The sequence below is a fragment of the Crocuta crocuta genome, unplaced genomic scaffold (genome assembly GCF_008692635.1).
Source record: "Crocuta crocuta isolate KB4526 unplaced genomic scaffold, BGI_CrCroc_1.0 scaffold340, whole genome shotgun sequence".
Classification (NCBI taxonomy): Eukaryota; Metazoa; Chordata; class Mammalia; order Carnivora; family Hyaenidae; genus Crocuta; species Crocuta crocuta.
Window position 1 is genome coordinate 2,873,893 of NW_027530642.1, and position 14,616 is coordinate 2,888,508.

Sequence of the window (14,616 nt, forward strand, 5' to 3'; positions counted from 1 at the left end):
CAGTTCATGGGATTGAGCACCATGTGGGCTGTCTGCTGGGAGTACAGAACCTGCTTGGGATTCTCTCTCTTTCCCTCCCCCCACTTGTACTCTGTCTCTCTTCTCTCAAAATAAACATTAAAAAAAATTTTTTTAAGTTTATTTATTTATTTTGAGAGAGAGTTCAGGAGGGGCAGAGAGAAAGGGGAAAGAGAAAATCTCAACAGGCTCCACATTGCCAGTGCACAGCCCAGTGTGGGGCTTGAACCCACAAACTGAAATCATGACCTGAGCTGAAACCAAGAGTTAGACACTCAACTGACTGAGCCACCCAGGAGCCCCAATAAATAAACATTAAAAAAAAAACAAAAAACTTGTGTCTAGAATATATAAAGAACTTTAGTAAATTAGTAAGGAAAAATAACACCAGTATTGGGGCGCCTGGGTGGCTTAGTCGGTTAAGCGTCCGACTTTTGCTTAGGTCATGATCTCACGATTCGTGGGTTCGAGCCCCGCGTCGGGCTCTGTGCTGACTGCCAGCTCAGAGCCTGGAGCCTGTTTCAGTCTGTGACTCCCTCTCTCTCTGACCCTCCCCTGCTCACACTCTCTCTCTCTCTCCTAGAAATAAATAAAACATTAAAAAAAAATTTAAAAAAAAATAACACCAGTATAAAAATACCCAATAAATGATAACATGAAGTCATGGCAGAGGAAATCCCAATAGCCAATAAACATGAAAGATAACTCCTACACTAATCCAAGAAATGTCTATTAAAACTGCAGTGAGGTGCCATTTGATAGTTATCAAGTTGGCAAAATGTAACAATTGGGAAATAACTGTACGAGAATCCTCACTGCTGCATTATTTACAGTAGCAAAATCATGATATCCATCAATTTGGGCACAGAAATGGTGACAGTAGCATACAGAGGTACCTCTGTTTGTGCTGACAGGAATTCCAAGACAGGGAAGGAAAAACAAAGGGCGGAGTATATAAAGTGCTCCCTTTTGTGTAAAAAAGATGATGTATGTATCTACTTGTATGTGCGTAGGCTGTTTGTGACAAAACACAGGAGAAACTGGTTGGGCTCTGGGGAGTGGGACAAGGGGACAAGGTACTTTTTTTATACTGTGAAGAAATTATTTTAACCAGATGTATGTAGTACCAATTCAAAAAGTAAGTAAACAATTGTTACTGTATTTTAAAGCATGGGATCTGAAAGCACACTATTTAGATTTAAATCCCAGTTTCAGTTCTTATTAGGTCTGTGAAGTAGTACAAGGTACTCTTCCCTTGCCCCATTTTCATCAACTGTAAAATGGGGACAATATAGTTATGGTACCTAACTTCCCTCATAAAGCTGATATGATGTTTAAATCCACTTAAACTAAGGAGGACGTTGTTCAGACACACACAGTATGTGTTAGTTATTATTGCAGCAGTCGTTAGGCATCACAGAGGCATGATAATATTTGATAGTGTGGTCTTATATGCACAAGTCCAAAACATCATCTTTTGTAAATTGTGGTAATCAGTAGCATACACACTATATCAAAATATATGTGGTCTTGTAGCAGAATGAAACAACAACACTTGAGTCAATGCTGTCCTTCTGAAGTGAGCTGGGGATCCAGCAGGGGTGTTCTTGTTTTCCTCTGATACATATTAGAATTTTCTCTTTTTAGAAATGTGAACATAATTTGAGCAAGCCAGAATTTAATCCAACATCTATCAAATTCAAAATCCAGCTGGTTGCTGTGTGAGTATTTTGGGATTGGTGTTTATAGTTACTGGTTTTTGGCTTTTTTCAACGTGAAATGTATTTACTCTGGGCTTACAAGAAGAAAATGACATTAGAGTAATCTTGCTATTTCTTCTGTTGAGGTTTTGAACTACATATCACGAAGTAAATTCAAATTATAGCCCTAGAATCCAGGGTGTTTCTACTGGGGACACGGGTAGTGTGGTCTGCGGCAGAGATTGCTTTCTTGGGTATTGGATGGAGAGTCACTGGTCGGTCACTCATTACAAATTTTAAAGTGTTTCATTTTGGTATTGATCCAGAGTATTAAAGTAAAAAATAATAAAGTATGGCAAATTGAAGAGTATCTCTCTAACAGGGTTTATCTTAATTATGTTCTGATAACAGTCTTTGAGTGGGATAAAAGTGATTATAGATGTTAATTCACTGGGACTTGTCAGCAGAAGGGAATTTTGTGTATGAAAAGCACCTTTCAAGCCAGAAGAGTGTTTTGAAAAATTAGGAAAATATTGTCTTGATTTGAGGGCAAGACAGCCCTTCCGAAGTAAGGTAGGAAACCCAAAAACCACTAAAGAAGAAAATAGACAACTTCGCCCTTAGCCAAAAAATAAAAAAACAAACCAAAAAAAGACAACAAAGTCCTGGGAGAGACAGTAGAGTAGGGAAGAGTATTTGCTACTCCATGACAGATAAAAGTTCGATGTCCCTGGAAGACAGAATGCCCACAATTTGGAAAGAATTAAATGGGAGTAGGACAAAGGATTTGAACAGCAGCTTATAGAACAGGAATTTCAAATGGTTATTGAATACATGGAAAGATACTGAGACTTGTTAGGAAAAGTTTAAAATGGTAAAGTATCATTGAGTGCTCATGAGAATGCGGAGAAACAGTTGCATACATTGTTGGTAGGCTTGTAGATTGCTAGAGTCTTTTTGGAGAGTGGTCTGGAAAAGCCAGACAAAATTACACAGACTGAACTGAGCAGTACTGTCTCAGGAATCTATTCTTAACTGACTGAGCCACCCAGGTGCCCCAGCCCTGTCAGGAATCTATTCTGTTGAAGCAAAAGCACTGATATCTAAAGATGTTGGTGTAAGGATGTGTTCTGTAACATTGTAATGGCAAAAAGTTAGAAAGACAGTGTCAAGCCAGTTAACCATTAGCAAATGCTGATTAAATGGAGGTACACTCAGGCTATAGAATATTATGCGGCAATTAAACATAAGCCACCTCAGAAGTCAAAAACGTTGAGAACAGGTGTATAAACACTAAGCTGGGATTTGACTGTCGGCAGTTTTGAGTTCAGACTAAGCACACATGAGTATAATATTCTGGTTTCTTACTTAGGCAGTAAATGGGTGACTGGGTGGCTCAGTCGGTTAAGCATTCGACTTTGGCTCAGGTCATGATCTCCTGGTTGATGAGTTCGAGCCCCATGTTGGGTTCTCTGCTGTCATCACAGAGCCCACTGATCCTCTGTTTCCCTCTTTCTGCCCCATCCCTGGTCTCATACACACTCTCTTTCTCTCTCTCTCAAAAATAAACATTTACACTAAAAACAAAAAAAGGGCAGCAAAACAGTGGTTTCAGGGCAAGGACCCTGGAGTACACTGTCTGAGTTTGAATGCTGGCCACTCACCAGTAAGTCACTTCTCCTCCTAAGCCTAGTTTTCTTCATCTCAGTAATGAGGATGATGATGATGACACTCGTCTCATGCTGTTACAGTGAAGAGTATGTAAGTTAATTTTTTAAGTGTCTAAAACAATGCCTGGCACACATAGTACTTTGTGAAAGTATTTGGTAAGTAATGTGGTGGTGTTTTTATACCCCTCGGTGGTATTATTAAGTCAGTCTTGGGTCTATAACCAGTTGCTTTTTAAATTTACAGAAATGAATTAATAAAATCTCAAAAAGTATGTCTAGCAGCGGTTAAAGGAAGATATCTACCATGATGCACACAGATACATAGACCCTAAACTAGAAATGTGTCTCAGATTTAAGAAAGCACTTCTTAGCAGTTGGTTTCATGTCTTAAGTTCTTATGATGGTATCATATGATTCTTTAAAATTCTTTTTCTGTGACATGTTCTAAGTGAAGAAATCTTTGGTGCACTCACTTAAAAAAATAACAATAATTTTAAGAGACTTCAATGAATATTAATGTATTTTTTATTTATGCATAGCAATTATATTCCAGAAGTGAGAATCATGTCAATTCCCAACCTTCGCTACATGAAGGTTAGTACTTTGTGTTTTAACAGGAATACAAAGGCTTGATCAGAGATGTGTGCATGTATGTATGTGGGTGGCTGTATGAGATTCAAGAGCAAGGGATAGAAAAGAAAGTTTGGAATCATAAAGGAATTGAGATTTTTAATTTCTTTAAGCTGGGATTCTTGGCACAGCGTCTTTGACGTACATTTACAAGGAGTAGCATGTACATTATGTAAAGATGGAAACATGGTGGGGAAAGATGTTTTACTCCACAAGCATCTTTAGCTCTTCTTTAGCCACGTGACTCCATCATCTCATGCCTGTGTGTGTATCAGGTATCAGGAATCAACTGGATTTCTTCTTTACCACAGCCCTCCTCTTCTTTGAGGTCCTTATCTATGCCCCCTTCTCCCACTCCCCACTACGCATTGTAGAATATTCTGCAGCAGCCTCTTTAGTTCTTTCCTTCCATGCTGCGTATGAAGATGTTTATGTAGTCCACGTTCACTTGAAAGATTTTGCTAATCTCAGCAAAGTGCCAGACAAGGGCAAATTATGGTTTAAGAAATCATAAAAATCTTTTAAGTCTTGAAGAATAATTTTTTTCTATGTCCCATTACCCTGTGACTTTGATATTTATGAGGACTTCCTTTTCAGCCCCTAAGTGAAGGACTGGGTGGAACAAGAGTTGTAAACTTTAATCACTTAGATAATGTACAGTCCTTAGATTTTCTGGATCTAGTAACTGGCCCTTTCTATGGACTCTGTCCTATTTCCTCATGTGATAGCAACTCCAGAGTATATGTTGCCTCGTATATAAATAATAGAATAGGAATCAGTGAGCACTTTGAGGACCCAGTGATGTAGAAGTACAGGTGGGTGTTAACTGCTCAGGAGTGATGGGGGATTGTGAGGAAGGTGAGAGTTTTGTGAAATGCTTGGTATAGCAACTTAGAAAGTGGACCTAGGTGGCAGTAGTAGAACATGTCTGAGAGAGGCTTTTCCTGTTCCCTAGGAGAGCCAGGTCCTCCTGACGCTTACGAATCCAGTAGAGAACCTCACCCACGTGACCCTGGTGGAGTGTGAGGAAGGAGACCCAGATAATATCAACAGCACTGCTAAGGTAGGAGCACCTTGCCTCATCCTGATGGACCCTTTTCCTGGACTGCACGCTGTCCTCCATTTCCATATCCAAGTTGTCATCAAGTTCTTTTGATTTTACCTCCTGAGGTTTTTTTACTTTATGCACAGTCACCCTCCCGTTGCTCTCTTTGAAGGTCACTTCGTTTCTTATGTGCACTATGACAGTAACCTCCTCCCTCACCTGTTTTGAGTCCACCCCTATTTCCATTCTAGCCCATCTTCTGTCTTACCACCAAAGTGATCTTTCTAAAATCTAACTGATCGTGGCATGCTCCCTCCAACTTGGGAAAGAAATCCAGATTCCTTGGCATAGCAGAAGAGCTGCTTAATGGCCTTCCCTCTGTCTCTTCTTCCAGGATGACCTTCCTGTTATGAACTTTCATGCTGGAGAATTGTATATACTGTTCTTTTTACCTAGGGTGCCATTCCCCTACGTTCATGCCCACACCTCTCTCTCAGTCTAACGCACACTCAGTCTTCAAGACTGATGGGAAATAACCTGTGCTTTTAAAAGATGGTGTGCCTCCTCTAGAGGCCCTCAGCTTACACACAGTATACACAACACTAACTAAATACTAAAACAGCTGATTTTGACTTTCCGTAAATGTTAGTCAAACGAATAAAATGTGGCCTTTCTTTGTTTTGCTACTTAGCAATTCATCTAGTACTTAAAATTTTACATCAAAACCTTTACTCAGTGGGCAGTCTATTACTGACTCACAATTCAGCAATGATACTCGTAACAGAAATTGATAGAAATGATGCCTATATATTTGGTTAGCTGTTATTCAAAATATACTTATTAGAAAATTTCTTGATCCCGTTTTTAAAAAAATTTTATGTGTGTGGGTTTTTGTTTTTGTTTTTTTAAAATTTTTGAGATAGATAGAGCTTGAGCAGGGCAGGGGCAGACAAAGAGGGAGGCACAGAATCCAAAGTAAGCTCCAGGCTCTGAGCTGTCAGCACAGAGCCTGATATGGGGCTTGAACTCACAAGCTGTGCATGACCTGAGCTGAAGTTGGGCACTTAACTGACTGAGCTACCCAGACACCCTTTAATTTTTTTTTTTTTTTTTTTAGTGTTTATTTTTGAGAGAGAACGCAAGCAGGGGAGGGGCAAAGAGAGAGGGCAACACAGAATCCGAAGCAGACTCTGGGCTCTGAGCTCTGAGCACAGAGCCCAGTGCTGGCGTCAGCACAGAACCCACCACATGAACCCATGAATCGTGAGATCATGACCTGAGCCGAAGTCAGAAGCTTAACCATTTGAGCTACCCAGGCACCCCTTTCATTCTGCTTTTTAATGATTTCACTTACTAGCATATTATTTTCAAAGAGAGAGGACATTCATTTGTCCCTACTCTTTTTAAAAGTTTATGGTTTTTAAAAATTTATTTATTTAAATTCAAGTAAGTTAACATACAGTGTAGTATTGGTTTCATGGGTGAAACCCAGTGATTCATCACTTACATACAATACCCAGTGCTCATCCCACCAAGTGCCCTCCTTAATGCCCATCACCCATCTAGCCCATCCCCCTACCTCCCCTCCAGCAACCTTCAGTTTGTTCTCTGTATTTAGGAGTCTCTTATGGTTCGTCTCCTCTGTTTTTATCTTATTTTTCCTTCCCTTCCCCCATGTTAATCTGCTGTGTTTCTTAAATTTCACTTTTGAGTGAAATCATATGATACTTGTTTTTCTCTGACTTATTTCACTTAGCAGAATGCACTCCAGTTCCATCCACATTGTTGCAACTTGTTTTTGTTTTTTTTTTAGTGATAGTAATAACCTGTGAGAAAGAAGTACGTGATGTGTACACCCAGCTTGTAGATTTGCTGTCTCTCTTTATACCTCCCCAGACTCATTTCTATCCATAATTGCAAATATGGTTGACATTGTTATCTGCTAACCTCTGACTTAGCAAAGTTGAGGCCTAGTTACAGCATAAGGCTGAATCTGAAGAATGCTCAACTGTTCTTTGTTTTTGTACTTTTACTAGAAACAGCTTCATTCCTAAACAGTGTATTTTCAAACTCCATATAAACAGTATGTTTTCAAAACTCCGTATAAACAGTGAAGTAATGTTGTATATTTCTTGAAACTTGAAGCTTCTGTATGTTTAGGTCAGTGTAATGCTATGTTGTATTTTGTCGAATGAATGTCCTGCAGCTCACTGGCCTGTTCTGAGGAGAATGTCTGTTTCAATCTGCAGGTGGCGGTGCCTCCCAAAGCGCTCGTCTTAGCTGGCAAGGATGCGGCAGCCGAGTATGACGAGCTGGCAGAGCCCCAGGACTTCCAGGATGATCCTGAGTGAGTGATCGCTTAGTGACGCCCCCCGCCCCCCACACCACAGCTGGCTAATGCGGGAGCCCCACTTACACATCCCGGTTTTCTTGTGTCCTGATTTTTTAAGATACTTTTTTCCTGTGATAAAAATAATTACTATAGAAATTTGTCGAATATATATACAGTCATGAAGAAGAAAATAAAATCCTTCTACCAGAGAAAAGCACCATTAACATTTTGGTCTTTGTCCTTCCATAGATTTCTTCCATCATTGGGATCATTTTTGTAAGCTGTGTTTTAACCTTTTTTTCCATTTAAATATACTTGTCCCTGTTAATAAAAATTTTCAAGTGCATGATTTTTAATAGTGTGGACAGGATCCAGTATTCTCTCCCTATAGTTTTATCATTGGATTTGTCCACTTAACACTCATCCCCTGCCCTTTGACCATAGATTTTACTCTCTTAAACGTAATAACTGAGCAGTAACAACCAGACCTTTCCCTGGATGAGAAGTACATCATTCAGGTTCCAGTCTAAAACTGCAGCCGGAAACTGCTCCTTCCTGAGGGAATCGTTGCTGGAATGATGCCCACAGGAACCACGCACAAACAGGAAGCTCATAGGCAGGAGTAAGCCCCTTCCCCCTTAAGACTTGTAGTGTCGTTTAGAGCCCTCCTAGGCTCCCTGTTAGGGAGCCAGCCTACAAAGCAGAAACATGGACAGCAGAATCCCGTGTCACAGAGCAGGATGCAGAAGGTGGGCTCGGAGCTGAAAAATAACTAAATATACTGGCACAAGGAACATGTAAGCTTTTTTAACAGAACGATCCAAAGCTCCCTCAGTAAGATGTTAGAAAAAAGAAAACACGGGATGGGGGTGGGCAAAGATGAGATTAGTACGGTGGTTAGCTGACTTGAGTGAACCTTAGAAAGCACCAGGACTGTGTTGTGTTTCGTTTGATTGTGTAGAGTCCCACCCCTGACCCAGATACTCTCTGGGGGGCTCTGCAGGGCTAGGGGGGGCACCAGAAATCTGATTTGTTTTTTAAAAGCTTCCCAGATATCAGCCGTTGCCTGTGAAATCAGGCTAGAAAGACACTAATTTTTTCCTTTTTACTATTTTTAACTGAGTTTTTTTTAATGACTCCGATACAAATCAAGAGTTCAGTTATTTACTACAGTACAAAGTGTTAGTACAATTGAGTTAGTACAATCCAAATTCACTCTAGTAATTCTTGCTTTATGTGGGTCCTTAAATGACATTAACTAGGTAAGAGAAATTTGTTAAACCAAGGTCAGTTTCTGAAAAGATCATCTGAAATATCAAATTCTAGTCAGGTTACATGGCAGATTTAATAAAAAATTGAATTGTATTCACATTGCACTTTTAGAACTTTCAGGTATTTGGAAATTAACACTATATAATATTATGTAAATATGTAAATGTTTAAATCCAATAAGTTTTCTTAGAGTATTATTTGATAGTAGATCAAATTCTGTTTCATTGCCCTTTAGCTTTTTGTTTGAAGCTGAGTTGTTAAATTACAAACTTCAAGTGCATGTCACAGAAGATCAAAATGGAAACCTCAACTAAAGAGATTATTTCTCTATGCTAAAAATTTCTGATTTACATAGCTTATTTACAAAAACACACTAATTTATGGGGTTCCAGAAATTCCATTCTAGCTCTGAGTATCAGTCTATGTCCTATAGAAATACTGCCACACGCACACAAAGATAAATGTGAAGGGAAAGTCATAGCACCATTGTTCGTAACAGAAGAAAATTGGCAATAACATCAGTATATGTTAATTAAGGTAACGCTATAAGAGAATACTATGCAGCTATTAAGTAGAATGGAGAAGATCTCTACCTACCGGTATGGAAAGGGGTTTGTGATATGCTGAGAGGAAAACCCAAGTTAACAGAGTAGTGTGCCCCGTTTGTGTTGGTGTAAAAAGCAGGAAAGTGTAAGCTTATAGAAAAATATCTGATAGGTTAACAACCAAAGTGTTTGTAGATTTTCTCTGTGTGCTGAAGGGGAAAATGAGAGAAAACTTACTTTTTCCCATTTGATTTTTACTTTTATAATATTGAAAAGATAGATTGACGTTTTGCTGAAAAAACTCTTCATTGCTAATAAACGAAATGGTGGTCATAACTTGTCATCAGATAAAATGTAAGTCTTAGTGGCTTGGCTGACTAATACTGTACTTATTTTTTTTTCATAGCATTATAGCCTTCAGAAAGGCCAACAAAGTGGGTATTTTCATCAAAGTGACCCCACAACGTGAGGAGGGCGAAGTGACCGTGTGCTTTAAGATGAAGCATGATTTTAAAAACCTGGCAGCCCCCATCCGCCCCATCGAAGAAAGTGACCAGGGCACAGAAGTCATCTGGCTCACCCAGCATGTGGAACTCAGCTTGGGCCCACTTCTTCCTTAAAAGGTGCCACTGGTGGGGTGATCCCAGAGGACAGTACCACCACGACCCCACGCTAAAATGTGGAAGCCACTGCTTCGTTAAGCCTTGTTCGTCATGATGTACCCGTGCACTACTGAATCCTAGTCCTAGGAAGGTGGGGGCACAGGCCAAGCACTGGGGACACAGGGTAACTCCTGTTCCTCTCGCGCTCACTTCTGCTAATGCCAGGGACCCTGTCTCCCTACCTGAACCCTGCACGTCGAAAAACAGCAGCATAGTTCCCTCCCAAGAATGGGGGTTGCTCTTCTTTGGAGTGGCGTTAGATTCACCACCTGAGAAACTCTGACCTTACTATCTCCCAGTCCGATCTCACAAGGGATCAGTCTCCCAGATGAAACTTCAATGACAACCGAAAGGTAGATCTGCTGTTAATGATCCAGCATTGGTCTGCTGTCTGCATCCCAGTTCGCTATGAGCTAGCACTCTGAACATATCTCTTCACTTGTCGCCATGGCTCCCATCTTGCTTAGGTTTCCATTTGACCGAAAAATAGAATTGTGACATTGTCTAGTTTTGTGGTGTTTGAAGAAACCCATGAGATTCTCAAGGCACTCTGATTTGCCCTCTTCTGAGTGAATACAGGATGTTTACTTATCGGTTCCTCTTAAAGTTTCTTTCTTGTTAGAACAGGGAACTTTTCCTTTTATGAAGAATTGGAGAAGCAAGCAATCACATGTCATGTCAAGGGGTGGCAGATTCCATTCATTTTAAATGTTGCCACAGTATCCAGGGGTTAGCGCTGTTGTTGGGAGGCAGCCCTTCCCCTCCTCTCTGCCCTGCCTCTTTAACCCAGTAAGTTGTTTTGAATATTTGGCACCTGGAAAGAGCCCAAAGAAAACTTGGTGGACAAGTTCACTTCTGGAATGCAGATTTTTAGCATGATCCAAAACTAATGTTCTTTCCACTGATTTGAAGGCTAACATAATGATTAAAATCTCTTGAATCCCAAACTGGATATTAAGATAAGGAGCCTCTCCCCTTGCTGAGTTTAAGACTTTATCATATGGTGTATCAAATAAGACCACTTTGACTGTAAACCATGAGTCCAGCTAGCGCCCCAGGACACTTGCCCGACAGCACACGTGCGGTTTCCTCCTGGTGTCCTGGAGTTGGGCTGCTCACCTTGATTCCTGTGCTGTTTTCTGAAACGAGACTTGACCAAGTAGACCACCAGCTGCACCACATTTTCTGTAAATGTATTGTTAGCAAGTGGCCAACACATTTTTGGGGAAAAGAGAAATTTCCTGTTTATCCTCGTTTTGTTTTTAAGTTCAAGCCTTTAGTTAAAAAAAAATTTAGATAGTAATCTAGAACATAGACAGGACATAGTAACTTATTAGCTCCCTCTGGAAGATAAAAACACTTAGGAAGCCTCTGAAAGACACTAAATTGTACTCTAAAGCTCAAGCTGACCTTATGAAACAGTATCCCCCAGAGTAATATATATGCTGCTGTATAAGAAAAAAATACACATATCTCTAATATTATGACAATAGTAAGTAAGGTGTAGCCTCTTAGGAGGTGGGGCAGGGGGGTGTATAATGACAGATTTGCAGACTGTAGATAATAGTTTAATTTTTTGTGACCCCAAGAGTGTCAAAGTAATTTTTATTTCACTACCTGCTAGAGCCTGCTCTGACGCCACTGCCCCATATTTGCCGGTGCACAACCTGGACACCAGAGCAGAGAATGGCTTCCTGCGTTTACACGTCTGCAGATTGTACACAGTTGTATATTGTGCGTTTACGGCATGTAGCTAGTGTTCATTCCCAAACGTGACAGTGTTGAAGTAATGGGTCTCATCACCCCCAGGTGACACAGAAACACAAAAATACTTACGATCACAGATTTTTTTTTCCTTTAGAAGTCAAATTAACATGGTGAATAACAGCCATTGTGTTAATGTTTCCTCAAGATAGTTTTCAGTGCAAGCCAGTCTTCTGTGTGTTAGTAGAAACTGTTCAACACCTGCAGCTGGTGATTGGGAATTTCATTTGTTACTTTTTATATTAGGTCGGGTGCAGTGCTGTCAGTGTGTAGGCGGTGTGCACCACTGCAGGCGAGGAAGAGGGCATCGGCACCAGAAACTACAGTTTTGGAAACTTAAGGTTAGGTTAATTTGGATCTGTGGTTTGATTAGCCCACCAAAGGTTTCTTTTGTTCAAAGCGCTTATAGGTGTAATGAGCTAAATAAATGTCATGCATATTTGTGAAGAAACATCCTTTTTGGTCCCTTTTGGGGATGAGAGGCACTCCTTGATCCTCGTGAATCACAGGTTCCTGTTTTGCCTTATAGCTTAACTTAATATAGTGAAATAAAGCGGACAAAGCTTGAGCATGTCTTCTGTTTGCTTTCACGAGGGCGGATTGGAATAGCCTGGCTCTGAGTCCGAAGACCGGCTTGGAGTGAAGAGAGTTAGTCTGAGAGGTGGTGGGCCACGCTCCCTCTTCCATTTCTCTCAGCGAACGAAGCTAAACCCTGTGTGAGTCCGTTCACCGTAACACACAGGGAGATGTTGCCTGAGCCCCTTATCGACATCTTCTCAGGACCATTATATAAATGTCATGCTCAGTCAGCTCTTACCCTGCATCAGAGCTCCCGAAGGTTACTTTGAGATGCCCGGAATGGCCCGTCCCCAGTAGGTGGCTGCCACTCCACCTTCACCGGGACTCCTGGAGCCCTGCCTTCCCCCCAGTACTGTGGGTGGCCCGTTGGCGCCCCTGTCTACAGCCGGCCCCAGGCGCCCCTTCAGCAGTACGCCCTCCACTCTCCTGCATCCTTGCCACGCACATGCCGGGACCCCGCTCGGCTTAGGGCCAGACCTCACGCCCCTGTTCCGCTGCCACCCCACCTCTCTCCCTTTTCAGCAGAACTCCTTCAAACACTTTCAGTTCGTCTCCTCCTGTACCCCCTCCCGAACCCGGTGTGCCGAGGCTGCCACCACGGCGCGTCACCAGAACCGCCCTTGCCAAGTTCTCCACCAATCCACACTGTTGAATGCACGGCTAATTCTCCAAACTCATCTACCCAATCTTTCACCAGCATCTCACAGCTGAGCTCTCCCTTCCTGAAAAACTGTTTTCTCTTGGTTTCCAGAACACAGAGCTCCTGGTTTTGCTTCCACCTGATCGGCAACTTTTCTCCCATATCCTTTGCTAGCCCTTTCCCGTCATCCCAGACTGGGAGTGTGCCAGGTCTCGTTACTTACGCTTTTCTCCACTCGCTCTTAGTGATCTCACCACCTTCAAACTATCTATTACATTTACATACCAACTCTAGAATAGTCTCTGGAAGTTCAAAATCACAGCGGATTGTCTCAGCGCATCTGCCTCTCCCGCATTCGCCTCTAACTAAACACCAACCGTATCCTTTCAGTTGCCCACAGCAAAAACCTCAGCATCAACCTTGACTCTTTCCATGCCATTGGCAGTAAGTCAGCAAATCCTACCAGCTCTGTCTTCAAACCGGGACACCCTCTCCAACATCACCCTCCTGGGCCAAATCACCAGAGGCTCTATAGGATCCTAGGGTGTTGCAGTAGCATCTAAACTGGTCTCGAGACCACCCTGGCCCCTGGCCCCGCCCATCAGTCCATGTTCAACACAGCTGCCAGTGAATAAGGCATTCTTCCACTTCACACTCAGGCTTTTGACAAAAGTACAAACTTCTTACAATGGCCTATGAGGTCCTACGTGATGTGAAACCCCGTCACTACCTCCCTGAATTCATCTGTCACTTCCCCACGCTCCCTCCACCCAACCAGTTGCTGCTGTTCCTGAGTCACCCAGGCAGGGGTCTCCTCAGGACCTCTGCATTGGCTGTTCCATCTGCCTGGAAAGCTGTTCTCCCAGATACCTATATAACTTACACCGTCCTCACAATCAGGCCTTTGCTCAAATATTTCCTTCTTAGTGAGGCTTTCCCTGACCAGCCTGTTTAATGGTGGAGGAATTGCCCTCCCTAAGCACATTCCCTATCTCCTTGGCTGCTTGCTTGCTTTTTTTGTTCCACAGCACTAAACACCAGCGTAATATATACTTTATTGTCTGACACATGACACTAGAACATAAGCTCTGTAATGAAGGGATTTTGTCTTTTTCTTTTTTTAATTGCTGTATCTGCAGAGCCTACAATACCTGACAAACAGTAGGCACCTTAATTAGTTGAATATATTAATGTTATCCTTTTCCTTATGTATGTAGCTGTTGATCTTTTAGGGTTTGTTTTTTTAATATGCCTATGCCTCTTTTTTGTCATAAGCCAAATATTGTGCTTGCCTTGAACATTCTTGTTCTGGCGTTTTCTTTACCTAGAATACTCTTCCTTCTCTCTGTGCCTTCTTCAGGATTACTTCCCTGCTCTCCCATCTCTCCCTTCCCTCATCTACTGTGACCTTGATCCAGAGCACTGTATCTCCACAGGGCATTTATGTCTTCCTTCTTTATGGGGATTTGTATGTGCGTAGCTCAGTTACTGGATTGCAGACTTCTTCAGAGCCAAATTTAGGCACCCTTCTCATCTGTTTTTCTTTTATTTCATCAAACTTAAAAAACACTTAGAGCTGAGTTGCTTGTCCAATTGCTATACTTTGTCTTCATTCTCTGGTGTTCAGGGACATCTATAGCAAAATATATTTTACAGTGTGAGACACCCACACAAGATAATGACTTTAGGTATTAAATAAAAGTAACATTAAGCGCGCCTGGGTGGATCAGCTGGTTAAGCATCTGACTCTTGTTCTTGG

General features: G+C 41.6%; 1 protein-coding gene across 1 annotated transcript in view; it reads left to right on the forward strand.

Annotated features, from left to right (window-relative positions):
* Positions 1 to 12,206, forward strand: part of DCTN4 (dynactin subunit 4) — a 32,847-nt gene extending 20,641 nt beyond the window's left edge. Inside the window, exons 9-13 of the mRNA XM_077769000.1 lie at positions 1,666 to 1,739; positions 3,928 to 3,982; positions 4,974 to 5,081; positions 7,313 to 7,410; positions 9,619 to 12,206. Of these exons, the coding sequence (XP_077625126.1) occupies positions 1,666 to 1,739; positions 3,928 to 3,982; positions 4,974 to 5,081; positions 7,313 to 7,410; positions 9,619 to 9,832 (549 nt within the window). The 3' untranslated portion in view covers positions 9,833 to 12,206. The remainder of the gene's footprint in view (positions 1 to 1,665; positions 1,740 to 3,927; positions 3,983 to 4,973; positions 5,082 to 7,312; positions 7,411 to 9,618) is intronic.
* The last annotated feature ends 2,410 nt before the right edge of the window (positions 12,207 to 14,616 follow it).